Here is a 25,896-nt window from a genome sequence, read left to right as displayed (position 1 = left end):
ACTTGAGGTCACAGTGAACCTCAGGGGCATACCTGTTTAAGTGTAAGACTATATACCTATATCCCAATACACAGCCCTGCAGCCAGATATATACTCATGATTAAAAACAATAATAGGTTTTTAATAATATCTTGGTTTCAGAAATGCTTCCAGGCGTTCTGGGGACATAAAATCACTATGTACACAGGAGAAGGAGGTGAAAAGGACTGAAAAGTTCTTTGGGGAAGGAAGGTGAAAAACAAGAATTATTAAATTAATGCCACCAACAATTGAAAAAAAATAAATAGTAAGTGGACCCTTGACATTCTGGAATGAATAAATTATTTAAGAGAAAATGTGTTAAGACTGAATGTCAGGGTTAAAGGCAAAGGGATAATGGATGTAGTGAGAGGTGGTCTCAGGCAGAGAAGACCACTCTGTCGATATCTGGTGTGGCGGTCGCTCTGCTGTGTGTATGTCATACCACATCACGCACTGATGGCACGTCAACAGGCAAACACAATTGGGTCCATGCACTGTGGCAACCTTGTTCATTCCTTACAATATCTTGTCTCCAGATTCCTGAGTACTTTATCATTTTCTGGAAAAAAAAATGTTGGTTTGCTATTTTATTTTAAGATGCCAAAGATTGTCTAAGACTTTGCAGTGTCTCCTTTAAGACTTTCAAAATATTAAGATTCAAAAGTTATGAAAAAGTTTGGCACATTCAAAGTTTAACTCTACACATGGAAAATTGGAATTCCGAGGCCTTTTGAATATGCTCTACATGCAGCTGCACACGCCGTGGACTTGTTCTGTTTCACAATATGAAATCCTCAGTTGTTTTCTAAAATAATTCAGAATAAAAACACATTCACAACCTGTAGGCCGGCACAGCATACCTGAGTGAGAATGTTTAACCCCATCTAAAACAGTAACTTAAACCTTTATCAACATCCAAAAGAAACAAAAAGTAAGACAAAAATATAAGACTTGTAAGACATCTACGGGTTGAGATAAGTTTCAAGTCCTGGTGTCTCATATTTAATATGTCTTCACCTAAATTAAAAAAACAACAACAACAATAACAATAACGACAAAAAACTCAAGTTCATGAAAAATCAGGGAAAACTTAATCTGTCTCACACTTTACGAAACAATTAAGACCATTCTGCTGATGTAATTGTGGAGCCACAAATGCATGCGGGCTCTTTAATAACTTTTTGTTGGGGACGGGGGTGAAGGGTGAAATGTCAGAGTACTTTAATTCAGCAAACAAAAACTCCTCAGTTGGCACTGACAGCCTCCGGGGCTTCATTTTCACTGCTATAGTCTGATTTGGGGTCATCTTCATAGTCGTCATACATTTCCATTTCATCCTCTCCATTAATCATTTCATTTCCAGCTAGGCTTCCGCCATCTGTCTTCATACCATAAGTGCTCTGGATGACCGGGAGGCTGGGCTCCGGGCTAGCCGAGGTGCTAGAGCAGTCAGATGTCATCTGAGGCGATGGTGTGGTAGTTGCCATAGTGATAGCACCAGGATACACAACACCTGTTCCTGTGGTGATTGGAATCTGAGGCTGTTGCCTGTATAGATTCAAAAAACAAAATCAGACAAGGGAGAAATATCTATATATGTGCTATGTACGGCATTGGAATTCACCCCCTACACTTTCCAAAGGCAGCCCTAAATAAATGTTAAATAACATTCTAAGCAAATAAAATGTGACAAAGGTGTTCCCTGGAGGAGTCCTGCAAATTTCCTTGATGCTATGTTAGGGGTTAAACAACATGATGGAAGAATTTACTGACGATTTTGCAACATAAAGGCAGGGTTCTTTTAACTTGGTAAATATGGCAAAGTTTGGATAACACCTGGCATTAGGAACAAATGATGTAGTGAATTCCACAAAGTTACATGTGAGATAATTTTTGAAGATCTCCTGGCACATTTTGAAAATTAGACTAGTGGCATGAAACATATTATAATGACACTATTAAGCAGGTTTGTGTCTTCACCTTGGTTTGAGAACTGTATAAATCAAGATGAGAAGGGACCTAGCATGTCCCAAAGAGTGAGATTTAGCAAAGCATTTATTTGTTATTCATGTAAATGTCTACATATTTCCATGGCTGAACTTGTTAGAAAGAATCCCTGTGGAAGGATCATCTTGGATGTCATTACTGCTGAGACCCTGGGCTGGAACTGGGGCTGGGATTAAGAGAGTCGGGAGTAAAGAGCAGTGAGAGCTCTCCAACTCAAGAGTAGAGTTGCAGAGTAGACACCAGATACGCTGCCTCACCCTAGATCCCAGAGGGTGGCAAGGCCTGGACACCAGTTCATTCCTCCATAATGTTACCCTAGTTTAAATAAACTTAACAGATCCTTTGTGGAGGTCAATCTCTTCCTCTGCAGGGAGACATGATTACTGTCTCTCAACTTCACTTAAGGCATTATAACTGGTACACAGGAATGAAAGATCTACCTAACTCAGAGACTATCGCTAAAATATTATTTTCATATATGCAATATTCACCAAGAGTTTCTCAATCTTTTATGGATAGTAAATTATAGTTGAAATTTGTTTCAAGTTGTCATTGTAACTATCCTTTTGGAGCCTCAGTTTCTACATATTTATACAAGCCGGGGTCAGGGAAGTTCTGGAAGGTCCCTCCACTTTTTGTACTCATGACTTCAGGTCAATTATCACTTGGACAATTCTTACTCACCCTACACATTATCACTGAAACTTTCTATCCATCTCATTCAAACAGGAAAATATCCTGAATCTATGAAGAAGTAGCTTAGCTACCTGCCATTCTTTGACATGTCCAGAGGAACATAATTTTCTCACAAAGACCTCCATGCCCTCCAGCCTGGCAGAGGGAGAAGGGATGGAGATGGTTTAGAAACACTCTGCGAGATATCTGTTCACGCTGAATTTAGCAACCTCTTTTAATCACCACAAGGCATATCATATCCCTAACATAACATATAAAATATTTTCAGGTATACCAACTCACCCAGTTAACATCATGACCCCATAAGTTATTATATTTTCCATTTCCAGATGAAGAAAATCAGACCTTGCTTCAAGCCCTGCATTCAATAACCAGCAGAGCCAGAATGTGAATCTAAGCCATTGACTGACTTGAATCCCATCACTCTTTCCTTTATAGATATTCAATCTACAGATACACTAAGCTCACTGTATATCATAAAAATGCCTGACTTCTGTAGAGCCTGTCAGCACCTAGTTGACACTAAGCACTTGACATTGATCCAGTTTTTATGATTCTCATGGTGAGTTTTTGGTTGCCTGAAGGAAGCAGATAATAGAGGAATCTAAATCTATGTATAGAAACATCATATAAAATATTAGTTCCCTTTTATTGAATCAAATTTTAAAACAGTATACTTCTGGCTTCCTAAGTTTTGGGCAAATTAACACAAATTAAATTTTATGCTAACCTTATAATGCCTCATTAATTTTTTTACTGAATTTGGATAACTGCAATAAAATGTTTTTGCCTTAATCAAATTATGAGTGTAGAGTGAAAGAAAGCTTTTACTTCAATGTTAACCCATTTTACAGATTTCCCAATTTGGCAAGCTGATCTGTAATACAAACTCTGCATAAAAACACACTATCAAATGATACGTTTTCTTTTCACAAAGAATAGATGGTCACCTTTTGCAATATTTTTATCAGAATATCTATATCAATAGGTCTACTGAATAAATTTAAATTGAGCTCGTATTATGTGCTGGGAACTATATTTAGGTGTTTTACATTATCTTCTTGAATCTTCATGATAAGCCTGAGAGGTAGGTATCATTTTCCCTCTTTTACACCTGAAGTGACCAATTAAGGTTCAGAAAATTCAAGCTGTTTTTTCAAGGCCACGCAAGTACCATAATCAGGAGTCGAACCTTCCCCGTGTCACAAATTCTCTAGTACATATCAAGATCAGGGTGAGAAAGGCAAGCTCACACTATCAGAAAAATACTTAGCAATTTAAATCGGAATCAAAATCTTCTACATTGGGCTCCACATAGTTCAGACTTTAAGCTGGTAATGGAATGCTAAAAATAAATAAACAAGCAAATAAAACATCTGTACAATTTACTTTCTAGAGTGAGAGTGAGATGCATGATATTCAAAAGCCTAGCCCTGGGAGGGGAGTGGAGAGATAAATATGGCTGTTTTAAGCCCCCAGACAGTGCTAAAAGCCAGTGAGGGTAAAAACCCAGGGGTTACTCCCCACCTTGAGGAAATGAAGGGAGTCCAGCTCTGGTAAGGTTCTCACATTCACATACAACTGTTCGAGGTTGTACATAAATGCTAGAGTGAGAACTTATCCCTGTGAGAGATGATTTTTGCCTCTCCAAGCCTTCTGGGAAGAAGGTTATGTGGTATGGTGAGCTCAGGTTTTGGAGTCAGAATGGCTTGGGTTTAATCCCAGCTGCACCAGTTACTGGCTGTGTGATCCTGGGCAGGCTAATTATTATCACTGACATCGCCTCTCCTCGTCTATAAATTAGAACAATCACATTTGACAGGACTGTGAAGATTAAGTAAGAACATATATGCAAAGCATTACATTATAGAGTAGATGAAAATGTTAATTCCCTTTCGTTTCCTCCTTTGGGAAGCTGGTGTAAACCTCACAGAGAGCAAGCATGTCCTAGGTCTGGGGGAGCACCAAGGAAATGACAAGGTAATGCTTTGGACTCTCCGAGAGTGCTGGCCCACAGGAGCCATTTGGAATTGGCGGTTAATTGTAAAACAATACTCTGGTTCACAAGCCTGGCCAGGAGAGGACTTCCTCTTTACCACAGAACTGTAGAGAAGGGCATCTGAGAAGGGAAAACATTGACATCTTCTAAGAAATGTTTAAAAACAAGAAAGTCCCCAAAGAATAACATTTGGTTCTGTATAACCCTTTTTCTAACCATAACTCCCTCCTTTCTCTAAGTCCTGAAATATTTCCATTACACCCTCTGGAACTCAACTGTCAGTCCTTACTGACTCACCTTCTTGCTCTAACTGAAACTTGGCTCTCTCTCTAGGCCACGAGTCTCCCTAAGGCCCTCGGAAGAGTTGGTTATTTGTTTTCCATGCCCCTCACACAAGTGGGCCTGGAGGTGGGGTAGTTCCCTTCTTAGCTCCTCATTGTATCTTCCAACCTACTTTTTAATCCCTCCATCCTAAAAATCTCATCTTTGAATCTCATGTCACCAGACTATGTCACCCACTCATACCTTTATCTACCCCCTGCCTGATCAATCCCCCTCATTCCTTAAAGATGTTAGCTCCTGGCTCACTGTTGCTGTCTCTTCAACATAACCTCTGCCACGATCCTTGATGTCTTTGCTATCTCTGTAGATGTTCATTCCAACACCTGACTATCTCAGTGTGACCTCCCCACCACTGTGATAATCTGGGCCCCTCCCTATCTTAGTTGCTCCCTCTCTTGTCATACAGTGGACCTTGTCTTTTCATCTGTCACTCCTCGCTAATCTCAGTTTTAAATATCCCACTCTCTAACCACCACATCTTATTTTTCTAGTTTTCTCCCTTTAGTACCCAGTTTATGATTTCACTCCCCACCCCGTCTGAGGAGCTACGGTTTCCTGATCCTTCAACCCACCTTCACTGCCCTCAGTTACTTGAGCCTATCCCTGCTTGTGCCCCCCCCTTACCTCTTTACCCAGTTCCAATTCCATGCTAACTCACTCCCTTGCAGACACTCTCCATTCTCTTACATAGCAAAACTCCAACTTTAGTTCAGTTTAACTCTCTGCCTACTCTGTTTAGCCACACAGCTGAACTTGGCTGGAGAAAAGACACTGCCATACTTACTAGTCTCTAAATTTACAATGCTGTACTTCAAATAGGCCTCTGGTGCTGTTCAGCCATCATATTGCACATTGTCCTAGCCCACTCCTTCTCTTAGCCTCCTAGACAATTACTCCTTACCTTCTTAGCTTTCCCCAAATATCCAACTTCTTCTCCCCCTTTCTCACTCCAAGCTAATGGCCTGGCTTTCTATTTCATGGGGAAATTAGAAGCAATCAGAAGAAACTTTTCACAAACTCCCACTGTCACATTGACAGGCCTCCCTGTATCTGTGCCCCATTCTCTGCCTGCTTTTCCATATTTTGAATCAGTTCATAATCCAATATAAGGCTAACCCCGCTGCTTGTGCACTGAAACTATCTGTGTTTGTTTACTAAAGATATCTCTCCAGCAATTGTCTCTCCCATCTGAATCATTAATTTTGTATAGAATTCCCACCAAACATGCTATAATCACTCGTACCATAAAAAACAAAACCAAAAACCTCTCTCTTGGCACATGTCCCCCTCCAGCTCTTGCTCCATTTCTTTGATATCCTTTAAAGCAAAACTCTTTAAAAAGTTGTCTTTCTTCATTTCTTCTACTCAATTCTTTCTTAAACCCACTTCAATCACTCCCAATACACCACTGAAACAGAGCTTATGAAAGTCACACCATCAATAATCTTCATATTGTTAAATCCAAAAGTCAGTTCTTGGTCCTCATGTTACCCAGATCTATAACACGGGCAGCATTTGATATAGCTGATCATTTTCTCCTTGCTGAAATATTTTATTCACTTGTTGTCTCAGATTCCACACCCTCCTGGTGTTCCTCCTATCTCATTGGCTGCTCCTTCTACGTTCCCATGCTCTTCCTTCCCATCTCCCTGCCATCTAAGCACCGAAGTCCCCATGGATTGAGTCCTTGCTTCTTCTCTTCTCTATCTAAATTTATTCCCTTGGTGATTTCATCTAATTCCATGGCTTTAAATATTATCTATATGCTGACAACATCCCAATTTATATCTCCAGTAAGCCCTTCGCTCCTAAATTCTAGACTCATATATATAGATATATATATATAAAATAAGCATATATATAATGCTTATTTTATATATATGAGCATATATATAAGCGTATATATGCTTATTTTATATATATAACTGCTTATTTTATATATATTTTATAAATATATTATATATATATATATATATATATATAAAACTGCTTATTTGATTTGGATGTCTAAATGCTGTCTCAACCTTATAGGTGCAGAACTTAAAGTCCTGATCATTCTCCCACATACCTGCCCCTCTCATGGCCATCCTGTTCTTGGTTAATGATTACTTCATCCTTCCAGCTGAATAGGCCAATCTATGATAACTATATTTCTTTCAAACTCTGTATCCAATTGATCAGCAAATCCTATTGGTTCTTCTTCAGGAATACATCTAGAACCCATCTACTTCTTACCACCTCCACCCCTACAAACCTGGAACAAACCACCATCAACTCCAATCTGGTTTATTGTAGGAGGCTGGCTTCCTTGCTACAGGCCATTCTCCCTTCAGAAAATTCTCAACATAGCAGATAGAGTGATCCTTTCAAAACCTAAGTCATATGAAAGCATTCCTCTGCTTAAAACTCATCAATGCCTTTCCATCTCACTCAGGGTCAAATACAAAGTCTTCACAATGTCTTACAAGTCTTTTCATAACTTGGTTCCTTGTTATGAAGACTATGGCTTACAAGTCTTTTCTACTACTCTTCCTATCTACTCACTTTGCTCCTGTCATTCTGGCCTCTTTATTCCTTCTTGGAACGAGCTAGGCACAATCTCGCCTCAAAACCTTTGCAATTGCTGTTCTCTCTGCCTACATTTCCCAGATATCTGCACAGCTTGCTTCCTTACCTACTCAGGCCTTTGCTCAAATGTTGCCTTCTCAGTGAGGTTTTCCATGACCGCCCTATTTAAAATTGCACCCTATACGCTGAAACTTCCTATCCCTTTCCCTACTTTACTGTGTTCTAAGACACCTCTCACTATTATTTATTTATTTATTTATTTTTTATTTGTTTGAATTCTATCACTAGAATATAAGCTTCATGAGACAAAAATTTTCACTGACATAGTTCCAGAACTCAGACTGCTTGTAACATAGGAGGCACTCAGTAAATATCTGTTAAATACATAGGATGAATGAATGAATGAGACAAAAACAAATGAAAATCCTAGGTAATCTATTTCAGGGAAGAAAAGATGTAATGAGACTAGCTGTATGAAAATAACCATCTTTAGATGCTTGAATGGTTATTCTCATAAATAAAGGGGAGATTTGTTCTAGGAGACATGAAAGAAGAAGATTAGAACCAACCTGCAAAGTAGGAGGAAGGCAGATTATGGCTTAGTTAACAGAAAAGAAAACTTTCTAGTATTAGGAAATGTTCCACAAAGGAACTAGCTCCCTTGGGAAGCAGTGAGCTCTCTACCCCTGGAAGAGTTCAAGAACTTAGGGAAGACTCCTCCAATGGCTTGAAGTATATAACATCTGAGGCCCCTTCTATGTTGCAACTAATTCTGTGGATGCAAAATCAGAAGCTAACCATCACGCTGATCTTGCTCTCTTTTATCATTATCAGCATAAAAAGAGACTAAAAAAAACCACTAACTGTGCATAGCTAATTACAGTTGAAGAAACCTGGCTTTCAATGGCTTCCAAAATCTTGCTCCACCCTACCCATCTTATGTTTTCTTTACTGCCAGGAAAAAGCCTTAGGCTGCTTCCTTTTTTTTACTATTGAATATATCCACATTTTCCCCCAGGTGTTCATGATCTCCTCTATGCTAAAGCGGGAACCTACTTCCCATAAGTCTGACCAACCCAAACTTCAAGTCCCTTCCTCAAGAATGTCCCATGCTTGGCCATAATGCATAATAATCTCTCTTCCTCTGAGCTTTATTTGCTCTTGTCTACAAAATGAAGATTAGTAGTTCATTATATGTTATATGCAGTGCTGTGCCATGTCTTGGGTGTGTATGTGTGTGTATAAGACACTATTATATGCTAATCTATTCATGTATGTATCTGGCTTCTCCAACTACAGAATTCTCTGAAACTCATGTGTACACAAATAATGCCTCATGTACCATATTAATTTAGTAAAGTGTTGGACACATAGCTGGTTTCAAATAGGCCCTTACCAATTGACTAACGAATCAATGAACAAAATAAGAAATCCAGCCAGCAGGCTCAAGCTTTGTCTATCAGAAATTGCTTTCCTAAAAAGCATTTTTTCCTTCCTTTATAGATCAATTTCAAAGTAAAAATTCAAACACTGCAGATTTCACAAACAAGAATAGCTGGCAGGTATTGGGCTTTACAAATAATGAATGTGCACATCAAAACAGCATTTGTGGATGTTTGTAAAAGTATATACATGAGTTGATGTGAACAGAGATATTTAAGAGCCCTTCCTCCCAGTCTAAGTAAAGAGTAAAAGCTGGCCCTGATAGAGCCCACCATCGCTACATGACTTCCAAATTACAGGAATATTTCTGGAGTGTAATCTAGCTTTGCCAATTACAAAGTAACTACATATTTATGCTGGCAAAGCCCCATTGTTTGCTGACCCTTCAGACCCTTCAAAGTGTATAAATAAAGACAAGGAAGTTTGTTTCATTAGGAGATAAGCCTATATGTCACATATCTCTGTAGCTGATACTGCAGGAAGGAACAGAAATAATAATAATCTGTTCACTTTACCTATTGAATGTTCTAATCCAGGGTCTTTACAGGAGGACAATACTTAAAAAAGCATGCCTAATCTATGCTAATGTAATTGTATTTTATAAGTGTCTTAAATAGGATTGATTCAACCTCTTTAAAATTAAGATTAAAATGGCAAATGTTCAAATCACTTATAGTACAAGGCACTAAAATAATTATTGTAATATAACATAGAATATGTACTTGGCACACAGTATTATTTTTCTAGAATAATAATATTTACTTGAATTTAAAGCTTTTCATATGCCAGGCAATGTTCTAAGCACTTTACAAACAGTAAGTTACTCAGTCTTCAAGAAGAGTCCTGCATATGTCATTGGTATTGTCATTCTCATTCTACATATGAGGAAACCGGGTAGAGAGAGATTAAATATTTCCCAAGGGCAAGGGGAGAGTTCAGAGGAATAAAGATTGCCATGTGTTAGTTCCTACAGCCAAGAAGGTGCAGATCCAGTATTTGAGCCAGACTAGTCTGACTCCAGAATTGATGCTCTTACCCACAACACTATACCGCCTCTGGGTGTGTAATGTCATGTCCTTACCAATGTCCTTTGGTAAAAGGGACATATGTTTCACATTCACATAAGCCTGGTTTACATCTCAGCTTGGCCATTTACTAGCTGTGTGGCCTTAGACAAATTATTTAACATCTCTGAACATTGCATTTTTCAATTGTATAGTGAGAATGATATTCCCTATCTTGTAAATTTCTTGTATTTGCAATAATCTGTATAATCCACTCAGCAGAGTACACAGCACACAGTAAGTATTCAATAATCTATCTTTATCATTGCTAAATTAGCCCCAAATTTAATATTTTATAGTAGTTTTACATCTGTATCATGGGGGATTGGTTCCAGGACCCCCACAGATAACAAAATCCGAGGATGCCAAGTCCCTTTTATAAAGTGGTATAGTATTTGCATATAACCTACAAACATCTCCTATATACTTTAAACAATCTCATTATTTATAATAGCTAATACAATATAAATGTTATGTAAACACTTGTTTTACTGAATTGTTTAGGAAATAAACGCAACAAAAAAAAAGTCTGTAGATGTTCCATACAGATGCAACCACTGTAGACCTAACTACATAGTGTACTTTAGCAATAATGTAACATTTTCTCGAATTTTTTAAAAAATATTTTTGATCCACAATTGGTTGAATCCACACAGATACAGAGGGCTGAATGTACCTGCATAATTCTCTATGAGTTCATAGGTAAATTACCAAATAAGTTTCAAATAAATGGAAGTATATTTGGTCGCAGTTCTTTGGGAAGATATCACTGTAGCTATATGTACCCTAATGAATATTCCCTCTACATTAATAGTAGAGGGAATATTCTGGATACCACACTGAGAATTGGTAAGGGCCTATTTGAAACCAGCTATGTGTCCAACATTTTACTAAATTAGTATAGTACATGAGGCATTATTTCTGTACACGAGTTTCAGAGAATTCTGTAGTTGGAGAAGCCAGATACATACAAACAAATCTACAAAGCCAGATACATACATGAATAGATTAGCATATAATAGTGTGTTATACACACACACACACACACACACACACACATTTATTATCTGGATTATTACAACATTCTGATACTTACTCTGCGAACTGAAGAGGTTAAAACCAAGGCAAGAGCTAACATTTCTCCCTTCCATATTATTGATAAATTCATTTCATAATAGCTAAGTAATAAAAAAAACTAACTCATCAGCCACAGTTGTGTAGTCAGTAAAATGCATGAAAATGTTGAGCAGTATATGCAATTTTATTGGCTTGAAAGTTATGCATGTCTTTTCGAAATCAGCTATAAAAATTGATCTCAACCCATTCCATCAAGACGTCAATAGCAATATTTGAATTTTTGTTTCTTTTTTGCTCAACTCTGGTAATAACCTCATATCTAATAAAGATCAATTTCCAAAGACAAACCTCAGGAAATTAATAATCTATCAACTACAACTACTTAAAAGAGAATACAAATCCTTAAGCAGAAATAACACCTGACTCTACGTAGCAAGTATTATCAAAGCTGGGCAGAGGAAAACGCTCAGCACTGAGATTAAAGAATAAGACATTCTGATCATTGCCTGCACTTCAGTAGCCCTATTCTGCAGTCTAAAATGATCCTTCCATAAAGGACTGTTCTACACTATCGAGAACAGGATACTTAGTCTCTAAATTTCAAAGCTCTTTTTATGCACTATATACCACAAGCAGAGAATTCATTTTCTCCAAGTGCTAAGAGCTCTTGCTCAGATGGCATAGCCACATTCACGACTGCCAGCATAGGGCTATGAGGCATATTTTGAGACAAAGTAGTAAAGACAGTTCCTCAGTCATTTGGCATGATGGGGGCCAAGACCTGAATTTGAACCTTTGCTCTTTATCACCTTTCTGTAGCCATAGAAACTCTCTAAAACTCAACTTCTTTATCTTATTTAGAGAATTACGTGACTTATATATCTAAAATCCTAGTATACACTAGATAGTCAATAAATAATAGATGTTATTAAATTGTTTTAGTTTTTTATTTTTACATGCATGGGTACATGTTGTGGTATTTTGATCTAGAGCTGTTTTAATGTACCCTTTAGTAAAGGGAACTAAATTCAATAGTATTACTGCAACTCATATTTTCAAATAAGTATTATGCCAAGGTATTAAAACAGTACCTTTAGTAGCCTTCCAGACTGGCGGAACAGCCCCACTATGTATCACTACATACACAGGGAACATGACTGAGGACAAGGGCAAGAATCACAAAAGGTCCCAAACTTAAACTTTGGATTGTTCAAAAGAGATTATATACAATCTTAGAGGTGTACTAATGGGATTAAAAGAGATTGTTTATCACACAATCTTAAAGTGGACTATGAATTAGTATTTTTCATAGATCCTCTAATTAGCAGCTGAATAGCCCAATTATACCACATTGCCCTTTTTAGCATTAAACGCATTACCTTTAAAAATGCAAACATTTATAATATAGAGGAATTTGATAATCCTATTTTGTCATGTCTTCATTTATTAACATACTGGGATCTTTTATAATAAAGTGGCTTAAGCTTCTCTCTACCTCTAAAAGTTTCTGCTGTGGTATAAAGAAATTCATTGATCATCTGGTGTGATATAAAATACGGTTTTCTGTAATAGGAAATACATATTAAACAGTAATGATAATGCTAGAGTTCACCTTTATTGATATCGTATTAAGCACTATATAAAGTACTTTTAAAAGCGTTGTTTCACTGGATCCTCTCAACAATCATACAAGATAGTTTCCACTATTCGTTTCATTTTACACATGAGAAAACAAAAGTTAGAGAAGTTAAATAACTTGCCCAGGTAAGTGGCACAGTCAGTATGTGAACCCCAGCAGTCAAACCCCAAAGCCCACGCTCCTCCCGAAAACACTGCAGTGTATTGCACAGATTCATGACCCAGACTACTTTCATTGGCTTTGTTTTCTTACTATATTTACTATTCCTTTTAAACACATGCTCTGAAACCAACTTTTTGTTCCACGGGGTTACCTCTTGAGTGCCCTTAAAAGTAAATAGCTCTTTACTTCTCCTTTAAGGTACCTCTTTTTCTACCTTCAAGTGAAGCTCTCAGTTTCCTGGCACAGCACAGCTCCTCAATTCTCCTCCAAGTTCACAGCAAATGCAACTTCCCTCTTGCTTCCTCCGCTTCTCTCTCTCAAGCTCTTTCCCAAGTGTTTCCCTACTCTGAGTCCAGCTGCTTCAGGTCTGTGCCTCAAATGGCCCTCTGGGTTTGCCACTCTGCTGTGCTTCTAGGTCTGGGTATGCTGGAATCTACAGTCATCTGCATCCCCACTTATCCTGACTACTGTGGTTATGAGGGGCCTCTTTTGAATGCAGACAGCCAGTCAGCCAAGTCAAAATTTATACCAGAAATCTATTACCTAATTTTTAAACAAAATGACATAAAATCAGACTTGAAGATATCAAAAGCATGTCTAGTTTCTGATTTAAGCAAGAAAATATACATTGTTACTGCTCCCACCACAGAATAATTTACTGCAACAGGAGTTCTGGATCTTATGCCAAAACGAGGTCCTCTAACCAATGTCAAGGCCAATTATCTTGTGGTAGATCCCACAACAAAAGCAGACTATTGTGATTAGAGTCAGAAGCACCACCCAGAGAAGCTGGGAAGGTTCTGGGGATTTCTGAAGGTTAGTTTTTATTTTTTCTCCCTGTGCGTCTGCTTAAATAAACTACCAGAAACTCTGTGTGTGGGCACTGAGCATCTTAAATTGGCTTGGGAGACAATGACAGGGGTGATCAGCTGGGAGTGAACTGTTCGAGGTTTGGCTTGATTTGAGCAAAAGCCATGGTGCAAGGCAGTGCCCCTATGACACAGCAAAGATTCTCATGGCCAAGCCCCTTCAGTATGCCACAACCTCCTCTTTCCCTAATCTCCTTCCCAAACATACTGCCAGTAGTCATCCTATAGTTACTTACTGCAAAAGTAAAGCCCAGGTGGCTAAATTCAGGAATACTTACCCCACAGTAAAGAACTGCCTCATCTCCTGTCTCCGAGACCTCATCAGTTGCTTATACTCCCCAATCCTAAGCTTTTTGCCATCAACAATGCAGGTGCGTTTCGGTCGGGGTTTGTATTTATAGTTTGGGTACTTCTCCAAATGGATCTTGCTTAGCCGGGCCTGCTCTTCATAATAAGGTTGCTTCTCCTGGTTGGACATTGATTTCCAGCGAGATCCTAGAAATAAAAATAGCCTTAAGTACCCAAGTGGTCAAGGCAACATATTCTAGGCAAACACAACTAGATATACCTTCCCACCACTTCACTCATCTGTGCGCTGGGTGGCTCCAATTACCACATACCACTGGCTGTCCCAACTATACTTTTAGTCTATAGCACAAAGAACAATTTTGCTTATGATACTTTCTTGTATTATTTCTTTCAATAGTTTAAGACTGATGCTACTATAGTATTTTAAAATATATCTTTGCTGCTTAAAGATCATCGCCTACACCAAGGTCTTTCCCCATCCACCTGCCTACCCTCTCAACAGGGATAAAAGGCTAAACCTCCTAAGCATACTTTTGAGCATGACAGTATTCTCAGGAAAAGCTTTCTTTGTCCTAGAAATTCAAACATCTCCCAAACTCCAAGTATCTTTAGCGAAACTATCCTTTGACAAGATGTCAGCAGAGGTTGAAATCCTTCCATATATAAAAAACTACTGTGCACAAGTCTCCTATGGCCTAGGTAATTAAAAAACCTAAGCTCTACCTAAGAAGTTATAGCTTTAGAACCAGAAGATACTGTTGGAATTATATATACCATTTTCAAGTACTATAAATGCTCATTCAAAGCTGTACCAATAAAAGTACAAAAATTTTTAATACGGTTTATACAGGAAGAAGGATAAGTATTCACTTCTCTAATACTGTTTATAAGGAATTATCTAAACACTTGATGAAGAGGGGATGTGTTTTTTTACATGTATCAAATTGCATTTTTGTGTCTCGCTGGTGAGTAAAGCGGTAACAGCTGTGCAGACTGGATGTTAGCTATTCTTCAGTGGAGATTTTTCATACATAAACAAATGGAAAAGTTGTACAAATATTCTCTGCAGCCAGCAATATCCTGGTCTGCTTTAATAGCACATGCATCCCTGCTCTTTCCTGATTGTTGTTCAAAAGTTGTGTAGAAGGCCTAAGCAGATAGTCTCTGTGTTCTGCTGGTTTCCAGCAGCTTAAAGCCCCAATTAACAAAGAATTCTTGGTGCTCTTGAAACGCTTGCACTTAAAGCTTTACATTTTAATGAATATACTTACTATATTCCTAATAATTTTTTCACGGAATGCACACAAATAATATAGATTCCCCACAGCTGCCAAAATGGAAACAGAGAGGCTCTGTGCCCATCTGAAGGCTTACTCATATTGCTACTAAAAGGGCAGAAAAATATGAAAATCTTCAAGTTACATATAAAACTGTAAGGCCAGAGAAGCACTGATTTTTTTTTTTTACAATGTCGTTTAACTAGAAAAAAAAAATGTATGTCCACTAGGAACATTTTGGTTTGACAGATATTTAAATTCAAAAGAATAACATCCCTATGCATAACTCTGAAGCTCTAAAAATAAAAACCACCCTTAATTGTAATGACATTTAGTATCCATTTTGAAATTAGAAAATCAAAAAAAAAAGAAAAACATATTTTAACATTTCACCACTATTTGATCTTATGTATGTTTTAAATTTTTCTTAGAGGTCACTGCCTCAAAATGCCTCAGAATCAAGTTAAATTATTTATACAGTGACAAAACATGTGTATCTGTGCATGTCCAGATCACTGATATTTACTCAGGTTAAATATTTATTACTTTTGAACAAAACATTTAAAAAATTAAAACCACAGTTTAAGTCTCTAATGTTTTTCAGCTTCTTAAACAGCTTCCTTTGAGATCTTGTCACATCGTGACAGCTTTAAGTAGAACAGTGCCTTCTGTGTTTTCCCTTTTTAAAGAGGAAACATGTTGACTGTAATGCTGCATGTTGAATAAAATATGTTTAACATGTTGAGCACAATAATTCCAAACTGTACAATCCACACTAGGCAAGCTCTACACTAATAGAACAAGGCTTGAGTTTAATCCTGAGAAATAGAGAATCACTGTGGCAATTTACCACAAACTGGGCCTCTGCCCTGTAGCTCGTGTGTTCAGCTCACTGCTATGAAATTTGAACTAGTCATATCTTATTAAAATAATTGTAGATTTATTTTACAAGTTTTAAAGTGATCATCAGAGGCACTGTTCTGCACTCCATGAATTTCACACCATTTTGGGTTTCTAGTCCTTGATGAATTCTTTCAGTGGGACATATAAACCCAAGAACACTAAAGTAGAAAACTGTAGGGTCTATGAGTACTTCATAGCAACATATGAATTTAAGAGAACTGCACAGTAAAAGGAGATAAAGCTTGTCTCCATGATTCTTGTTTAGCAGTGACCTCTCAAAAGTTGCTAAATTCACAGTATTAACACATACTATAAATAGTTTTCTCTCTGAAATAAGTGTTTAGCCAGTCCTGCCCTGGCACCTGGTGGATCTAATAACTCCCAAACCTAAATGCCACATTATGGGGTGGGGGAGGCAGACATGATGACGAAGGCTCCTGCGGCAGCTGCCTGACCTTCGTCTAACTTGCGCCCGCCACAATCTCCCTTAGGATGCTAGTTATCCCCTTGCTTCCCACCCTGGTGGCACTCATGGGACTCGCAGGGGAGAAGATCAGCTTTAGCTGCGCTGCTGCACTCACCTAAGATTTTGCTAATGTTGGAGTTATGCATGTCGGGGAACGCCTGAAGGATTTTTCTCCTCTCATCCTTTGCCCAAACCATGAATGCATTCATTGGTCGCTTGATGTGTGGCTCGCTGCTGGCACGGCCGCGGGCGTCCCTGTAGACTCGTGCTTCAGCCACAGTGGCACCTCCTGTTGGCCAACAATAATACTGCTGTAGTTTAGCTGCAGAGCCATTCATTGCTTTACTTCCTGTAATGTCAGGGCAGGAAGAACAAGATGAGTGGAAAGCATTATTTTGTGGATAATGTCACACAGCTTACAGCCTGGGTCAGATGTTTTCCCCAGGTCCTCCTCTTCTTTTCTAAGTGACTTCTTGGAAGTAGAAGGCAGGTTCAAATGACAATTCTACAGGCTCTTCTGAAGTAGCCCTCAAAGACACACTAAGAATTAATTTTGTGTGTGTTTTATACACCCTACCGCATTTACTACAATAAATGGTAGGTGATCACAGAGCAATGAATGACATTACCTTATGGTAAACTTTCCTGCTGTAATTCCTTTCTTCAAAAGCATGCTCTTACTGGTCATTTTAGACTCATTTGCCCCAGATCACAACCACTCTATATGTTTCCCCCAAATAGAATTGTTCTTCACAATATTGTCTTGACCTCTGCTCTTCTCACTGCCTAGAAGACCCTTCTCCTACTCTTTCATGCTAAATCTCATTCAACCTTCAATCATGTTTCATGATTGAATGCATTAATTCAATGAAAAATATTTATTGAGCAATTACTATAACCTAGGTTTTATGCCAGGTGCTAAGGAGACCATGGTAAATAAAACAGTTCCCGTTTTTAAGGAGCTCACAGTTCAGAGTAAGGACAGGCAATTATAACAAAGTGGGTGAGAGGAGCTACAATACTGACGTTAACAGGGCACCAAAAGAGCACCAGATAGAATGGTCAGCTAGTGCTTCCTAGGAGATGTGATGTCTAAACTGAGTCTTCAAGGATGAATAAGAATCAGCAAGTGAATGGCAGAGGGAGTAAAGTCCAATGGGAAAGGTAATTCAGGGTAAAGGAACAGTATTTGCAATGATGCTCCCCAGGCTGCACTCAGTCCTCTTGCTTTCAGGAGACATGTCCCATAGTAATTATTGTTTATGTGACTATCTCCCTCCTTTCCACTCCTCTCAGAAATATGAGATACCTAAAGTTAATGATTATGTTGTACTCATTCTTGTATCCTCAGGATTTTTCACATAATAGATAATAAAATATTCATTAAGCAAAGATTATTTGGTTTTCAATTCATATGCAAAAGTCGTAGACTAAGAGGCATTTATTTCAAGCGTCCTGTTCTATTTTTCTGTTGTTTAAGGGTAGTTCTTTAACATCTATGAAACTATGCCTAAATTCCTGATGCTATATAATTTCCAAAGAGCCGACTCTAGTAACATGCTAGATTGAAAGCTCCCTGAAGATAGGGCAAGGGATGGGTCTTATTCACTGCTGTATTCCTAGGATTCAATAAAGTACTTGGCACATAGGATTTCAATTAGTAAAATATGTTATATTAATGCACGATTGAATAAATAAATGAATGAATGAACATGGCTCTTACTTGTTTTCATGCACCCTATACCAGGGCGATATACTGATGTATACTTTGTGATGTGGCAACTCCTAAATATCTCTCACAGATTGAGAACTTCTATAATTAAAGGTAAAGTGGTCGGACTGATAGCCTCAGACAAGGCTTCTACCACATAACAGGAAAGCCTACACCCAGAAGTTTAGAAGCAAAATATACATTAAAACCAACATTTCTATTTTCTGGAAAAAGTAAATCCTTTCTGCTCAGTGAAGTTATTATACAGGACCAACATGATTCAATCAATCTCTGGCCCTTCCTCTCTATTTTTAGATACCTTGGTTAAGTAGACATTTGTTTGTGTCAAAGCGAGTAATAAATTACAACATTATAGTGCACTATTATTTAGCAAATATGGTTATCATTTACTGCGAACAAAAGACAGTATAAAAGGGTGGGATTGGCTAACGTGAATTTTTTTCTAAACAGGAAGGAGGGCAGAAAGGCTACTTTCTGAAGATTATACAAAAATAACATATTTTATAAACAGCCCTTCTTTTAGGCCTAGTAGACAGAATGATCCTTTGCATGAAAAGTCTTAGATCCCAAGATGCAAAACTAATACGATACCTTTTTGCCACCATACCCACAGTACATTAATTTCATTTAAAATGCACTGACCATACAGGATAAATTGATTTCACTTTATATGGGTTTGACAGCCATGTTTATTGTGCAGTGAAATGTACTGTAGCTTCCAGCTGACAATATCCATCAACACAGGGCAATATGCTGACTGCTGGGCCAGATGAAGGCATACATTACTCTGGAAGTGAAACACTCATTCAGATACAACAGTGTCTTCTCCTGAGGATCACCATGGTAATTTATGATGCCCTCAGTGCCATTACTTTACAACTGACATGGATTCAGCAATTTATATACTGACATGCATTCACATAAAAGGAGACAGGTTTGTGGAGAATGTCAGATGCAAAAACATTTCAATATTATTCTAAGTTAACTGCTATGCCACAGGTGATTAACATTTGAGACCTGCTTTTACTGTTGTAGATTTCTCTCCACCTCTAGCAAAACCAAATAGTCAGCTTCCATTTATTTCTTCATTTAAAATACGTATTTCATCGTAAATGGGAAGTTTTACTGTCCCAAAGACTGACAGAGATCATAGTGGATTTTTAGATGCTGGCTTTGGTATAAACATTCTAGATTCTCTACTCCGTACCAATTGAGTCTCCCAGATATGCCATACATATGCCCAATCTCTCTCCCACTCATGCTATACCACAGTCTTCACATATCCTTCCTACTCTCTTCTACTTTACCAACTTCTACCTTTTTCTGAGGAACAGAGCTCAAGTCTGACCTCTACCCTGCACTGACCTTTTCCTTTCCTCCTACATCACATATTTCTTCAGGAGCTGAAGGACAAGGAATTGATTACACAGCAGTTCTCTGGGACTCACATGTAATGTTTCCAGAAGTTGAAAAATTCAAGCACAGTGCACAGAACAAAAACACGAATTAAGAAGGGGAAGAATAGAAAATGCTTTAGATCATGTGCACATCACTTTTTTCTGGTCACCTCTTCTCTCTTCCAGGAGTGAACTACAAATGAATGGGGACATCCTAAGCTAAACTAGAAATGTTGTATCAGATGAACCAAGATTTGGGAAGAAGAGATTTACCCAGGGAGGCCAACATTTGAAACTACTTTTAAATTGAATCTGATACCCGATCAACTACAACAGCGACTTTTAACACCACACAGATTGCAGTACCCAGATCCCTTTGCAAAATCATAACTTGGAAAATGTTTTCCTGTTTTCCCTTCTCCCACTCTTCCTATTTTTGCCTCCTTCCTGTCCTATCTCCCAAATATGTACTACTCTAACGCTATCTTACGACTATGCAAATTATGCCCAGGAGGTCACTTTCCTTAATTAGAAAGTCAATGAAAACAACAACAACAAACCAAATTTGCATATAAAAATGGTCTCACCTTTGCTTTCACCACCACCACTAACATCCTAGAAAGGAAGTCTATCCTTCCCTAGATTTATAATATCTGAATTAACACCTAGGTACTGTACAGAAAATACAGTAATATAAACCACAAATGCCCCACAAATACATATTGAAGGTTTCTGCTATTCTGTCTTTTCCAAGTGACTATGTCATATAAGACTCATATGGAATTCATTGAAGCATCCATATGAGTAGTATGCAGAAATATGTTTTCAACAAATATTTCTTGAATATTTTGATAGAAAACATCTCCCAATGTTACTTTTTTTTTTTCATTTAAAGCTGACAACTTATCTATTACTTGAATTTACAATCTAAGTTTGAGTTAAACTTAGATTCAGAATTTTAAGAAAGTATTAGAGGCTACAAAGTCAAAAGAACATTTAGAAAGTGTCCCTAAACTTTGCTTCTGAAACAAAATGGTTAAAGAATTGTTGCCACAGTAGAAATACATATGATTGTATGTGTGTGTGTATAAATTCAGAAATTTAAAAATGGAAATTATGTATCTGGAAAACCCTTATAAATAGATAAGAAAAATTTTATAGCATACTATAAATTGTTTTCAAAAGGTATACTATTAATCTGTGTATCTGAAGTCTAAAATTCACTTTGTTATAATTAATTTTAAAAATCTGCATATTGTATGATTTCATTCTGCTCCATTCATCATTAAGTGCAAAAAAACCAAGCATTTCATTCTTAAATAGCCAATAGTCTGCATCAGAATCCAGAACTTGGAATGGCTCATAATTCTATGAGGCAGTTTCTTCTCCTTTTAATAGCAGAGGAGTCATTTGTGAGTTCAGCATATGATTTTTCATGGAAAGCAGTTAGAAGAAGCCTAGACCCACAGCTATGTACCTGGAGACGGCTTTCCAGCTGACCTAAAAGCCTTTAATTGCCAGCAACAGCAGTCCCAAATGACAGTTGCTGAAAGGCCAAGAGATCAACAGCACCACAGTAGGCTTCAAGGGAAAGCAAGGTCCCTGTATGCCAGGAGAGGCTGCTCTGTACAACTTCCCCTAGAAGGCTCAAATTGGTTAATTCATCCTTCATCTCAGTTTGTGTAAAGGCAAACTTTTGGTTAGATTAAAGATAGTTAATCTGCAGAGAGAAAATAGAAATTGCCAAGGCAAATATCTCCTTAGAAAGCTGTGATTTGAATGATTTAAAGAGAAGACAAAATTGAGTTTTTCCAGGTGGGTTGGAAAGAAGGCCAGTTTCACCATCATGGCCTCTGGCAATGGTCCTGAACTAATCTTGGAGAGGCCCCTTCCTGGTTAAATTCCAAGGGATATCGGAGTGAATGAGTGAGTGCCTGGTGCACATATAAAGTTATTCCTCAGGGGAATTCTGGTTAATTCTATAATGTGCCTATGAATAATTTATTTATGTATTAATTCAATAAACACTTCTGACACATTTCATATGTACCCAGCATTGTGATGGGGTATACAAAGATAAATAACACGTGTGCTTTGTTTTTAAGGAATTTGGTCCAATGGGAGAAGACACATAAATTAAAAATTACAAACGATGCTAACAGCGGTAATTTAAAAATACTATTAGAGCAGGGAAACTAAGCTGCTAACACAATTGGAGTGGACAGAGATGAATATTAGGGAGGCTTCAGAGTTGAAGCGGTGCTTGAGCAGCATCTTAAAGGAGAAGTAATAATTTACCAGCAGGTATGAATGTGAAACTATTTTGGGCTAGGAAATCAGTGTGAGGAAAGGCACAGGGTTATAAAAAAAAAAAAGGCAAAGGACATTTTAGGGAATAAAAAGAAGTTGGCGATGGCTTGGGTTTATGTAAAAAAAAAAAAAAAAGAGGGGAGTACTAACAGATGAAATTAGAAAAGTAAATAGGGACCAAATTTGCTAAGCACCTTGAATGCCAAGCTAAGAAGTCTTTTAAGGTTTTTAAGCGAAGAGTAACATGGAAAAATATGTTCTAGAAGAGATCAAAATGGAAAACTAAATGAGAAATTACCACTGAAGAGTCTCAATGATTACCAGTTAATTGATAATAAAGAATAGAATAGAGGAAAAATAAAGTGACTACCTCTTCAAGGGCCCATTAAAACTTACATTTTGTCAGATAGAATTAATGTGATACATGCAAAATATTGGCACAAAAGTTCTATTATAAAATCAAATTCTGGTAATGGAAGAACAGCTCATATCAGACCTATCCTCCAATAGATAATAAATATAAACTCTGAACAAAATATGAAAAAAAAACCCATAGATGTTGAAGATTCATGAGAGCTACCAAAATTAAACAGAAACTGGAGTGGATTCCATCCTAGAATGAAAGGCATTTTACTAAATGAAATTCTGTTTTCATAGTTTTTCCCATGAAGACACTTCCTGGTCTTCATAGCATGGAGTGGCTAGAATGCAAATAGAAAGTCAGTTAATTACCTTAATGTGTCAGAAGACAGAGTTTGAACTTACAGGTGGCTGCTAACCCCTGAACTTGCCATGTATTTGGAAGACTCAAGTGAACCCAATGAAAAACAGAGCTGTGTATCTGGAAAATCTGAAAAGAGATTTCAGCTGATGCCCTTTGCAAGTGAAACAGAATTTGAATTGGAATCCTATCAAGTTAGAAAGAATTCATAAACACCTTGGGCTTTCCACTGAAACTCCAGAGGGGCAACTTCTTAGGAATAAATTCAATATGCCAGGACTAAGGATTTGCCCTAAGACTAAAAACAAAATTAAAAAAGACTCTCCCTAACAGTGCAAAAACTAAGTTTCCACAAGTTCAACGTGTGCAGCAGGTAATTTAACTGCTTCCTGCCCCCAAAATTAAAATTTTTCAGAGGAAGATAATAGAATACAGAGTATCTACAATGGATAATCCACAACATACAATATATAATAAAAAAGTATGGGTTGTACAAACAACCAGGAAAATGTGACTCAGAGATCAAAAATTAAAAAAAAATAAAAATAAAGGAAGAAAAATACTGGCTGAAAATTACCTGAATTTGGTGAGAAATATCAACTAAGAGGTTTAAGACATTCAGAGAAATGCAGGCCAAATAAATACAAACAAAACCACACCTGGAAACTAGCTAAACTACTGAAAACCAAAGACAAAGAGAAAATTCCAGAGAAAAGGGACATATTACTTACGGGGAAACAAAATTACAAATAAGGGCTGATTATTCACTAGAAGCAATGAAGACTAGTAGACTATGGAACATCTTTATAATGCTATAAAAGGAAGTAAATTCAGAGTTTTATCCAGTGAACATATGCTTCAAAAATGAATATGAAATATACTCTCAAATGATTAAAAGCTAAAAGAATGAGTTACCAGCAGACAAACACCAAAAGAGATATTCAAGGAAATTATTCAAGAGGAAAAGAAATAACACTCAATAAAAACCAGATATACAGAAAGAAAGGAAGAATATCAAAAATTATTTGTGACCATTTTTCTTCTCTGGATTTCACTAATAAACAGCTAATTGTTTAATGTTTTTAAAAGGCAAGGAACTATTTCATACAAAATATAACATTGTATTGTGGGACTTATATAAAAAGGTGAAATATGGAACAACAATAGCATATTACCACAAAAGATGAGGGTATAAATAGAATTAGATTGTTAAAGATTGTAATATTTTACATGAAGTGGTAAAATTTTAACTGTAAGGATACTCAATTAAGGTTTCATAGTGAATCCTTACAAAAACCAATTTAAAAAAATACAAAGAGGCCAGGCGAGGTAGCTCATGCCTGCAATTTCAGCACTTTGGGAGGCAGAGGTGGGAGGATCTCTTGAGGCCAGGAGTTCAAGACCAGCCTGGGCAACATACTGAGACTCTGTCTCTACAAAAGGTTAAAAAATTAGCTAGGTGTGGCGGCATGCACCTGTAGTTCCAGCTACTCAGGAGGCCGAGATTGGAGGATTGCTTGAGCCCAGGAGGTTGAGGCTGGGCCACTGCACTCCAGCCTGGGTGATGGAACAAGACTTTGACTCAAAACAAAAAACAAACAAACAAAAGTAAAAAATACAAAGAAGTATAGCTAAAAATCCACCAGAGTACTTCAAACAAAAGCTTAAAAAGGGATTCAATTAACACAAAGGAAGGCAGAAGAGGAGAAATAGAAGATGAAAAACTGAGGGAATAAATGCAAGTAGTGAAAAAGTACTAAAGTGTAAGACCTAAGCCCAACAAATTTAATAATTATATTAAACAGAAATAAGTCAAATTATCTAATTAAAAGTCAGTGATTTCTCTGAATGGATGAAGAGTAAGAATCAATGAAACAGAAAACAGGTACAATAAAGACGACTTACAAAGCCAAGGTTAGAAATTTGAAAAGTACAATAAAATTAATAAATCCTAAGTAAGATGGGTCAACAGACAAAGAGAGAAGACAAAAATGCCAGTGTTTGGACTGAAAGAGGAGATTTCACTGTAGATACTACCCATATTACAAAGATAAAAAGAGAATATTATAAATAACTTAATTTCAATAAATTTGACAACTTAGATAAAATGAACATATTTGTTGAAAGACACAAACTACCAAAATTCACCCAAGAATAAATAGAAAATCTGAATACACTGATAGCTAATAAATCAATTGAATTTATAACCAAGAACTTATCCACAAAGAAAATTGAAGCCCCGAATGGTTTCACTAGTAAATTCTTTCAAACATTTAAGGAAAATAAGAATAATATTGCATAAAGGTATGAAAGTAGAGGAAGAAGGAACACTTCTTAATTAAGTTTATGAGGCAGCATACGTTGACAGAGGTTTGAGCGTAAGTGCAAAATTTTAAAATAAAATGTTAACAAATTGAATCCAGCCAAATGTAAAAAATAGATAATACATCATGACTAAGTAGAACTTATCTCAGGAATGTAAAATTGGTTTAATATTTGAAAATCAGACAATGTAGCTCATTACATTAACAGAACAAAGGGACAGAAAACACATGATAATCACAATAGATTCAGAAAATCGTTCTAACAACATTCAATACTCAATCATGTTAGAAATGCTCAGGAAATTAGTATTAAAAGGAAACTTTCCCAGTCTGATAAAGGGCATTTAAGAAAAACCTACAGGTAACATCAAACTTAATAGTGAACTACCGAATGCTTTCTCTAAAAATGAAGAACAAGGTGAAGATGTCCACTCTCACCATTGTTAACCAACAATTAAAAAACTAAAAAGCTCATGCTTTATATTTTGGGAGGCTGAGGTGGGCGGATCACGAGGTCAGGAGTTCAAGATCAGCCTGACCAATATGGTGAAACCCTGCTCTACTAAAAAT

The 25,896-nt window shown here is 37.2% G+C and overlaps 1 protein-coding gene across 8 annotated transcripts in view; it reads right to left on the bottom strand.

Annotated features, from left to right (window-relative positions):
- Positions 1-906: 906 nt before the first annotated feature.
- SOX6 (SRY-box transcription factor 6) overlaps positions 907-25,896 on the bottom strand; it is a 124,755-nt gene continuing 99,765 nt past the window's right edge. For 7 of the 8 annotated variants that reach the window (XM_058446230.1, XM_058446226.1, XM_058446228.1 and 4 more), the window contains 3 exons: positions 16,958-17,191; positions 14,166-14,382; positions 907-1,569 (listed from right to left, as the gene is read on the bottom strand). In XM_058446230.1, the coding sequence (XP_058302213.1) occupies positions 1,266-1,569; positions 14,166-14,382; positions 16,958-17,191 (755 nt within the window). In that variant the 3' untranslated portion in view covers positions 907-1,265. The remainder of the gene's footprint in view (positions 1,570-14,165; positions 14,383-16,957; positions 17,192-25,896) is intronic. The other variant, XM_058446229.1, reaches the window with a different exon arrangement.

Source organism: Hylobates moloch, unplaced genomic scaffold (assembly GCF_009828535.3).
Source record: "Hylobates moloch isolate HMO894 unplaced genomic scaffold, HMol_V3 SCAFFOLD_11, whole genome shotgun sequence".
Lineage (NCBI taxonomy): Eukaryota > Metazoa > Chordata > Mammalia > Primates > Hylobatidae > Hylobates > Hylobates moloch.
The sequence above is the reverse complement of the archived record's forward strand: the minus strand, read 5'-3'. Positions and strand labels throughout refer to the sequence as shown.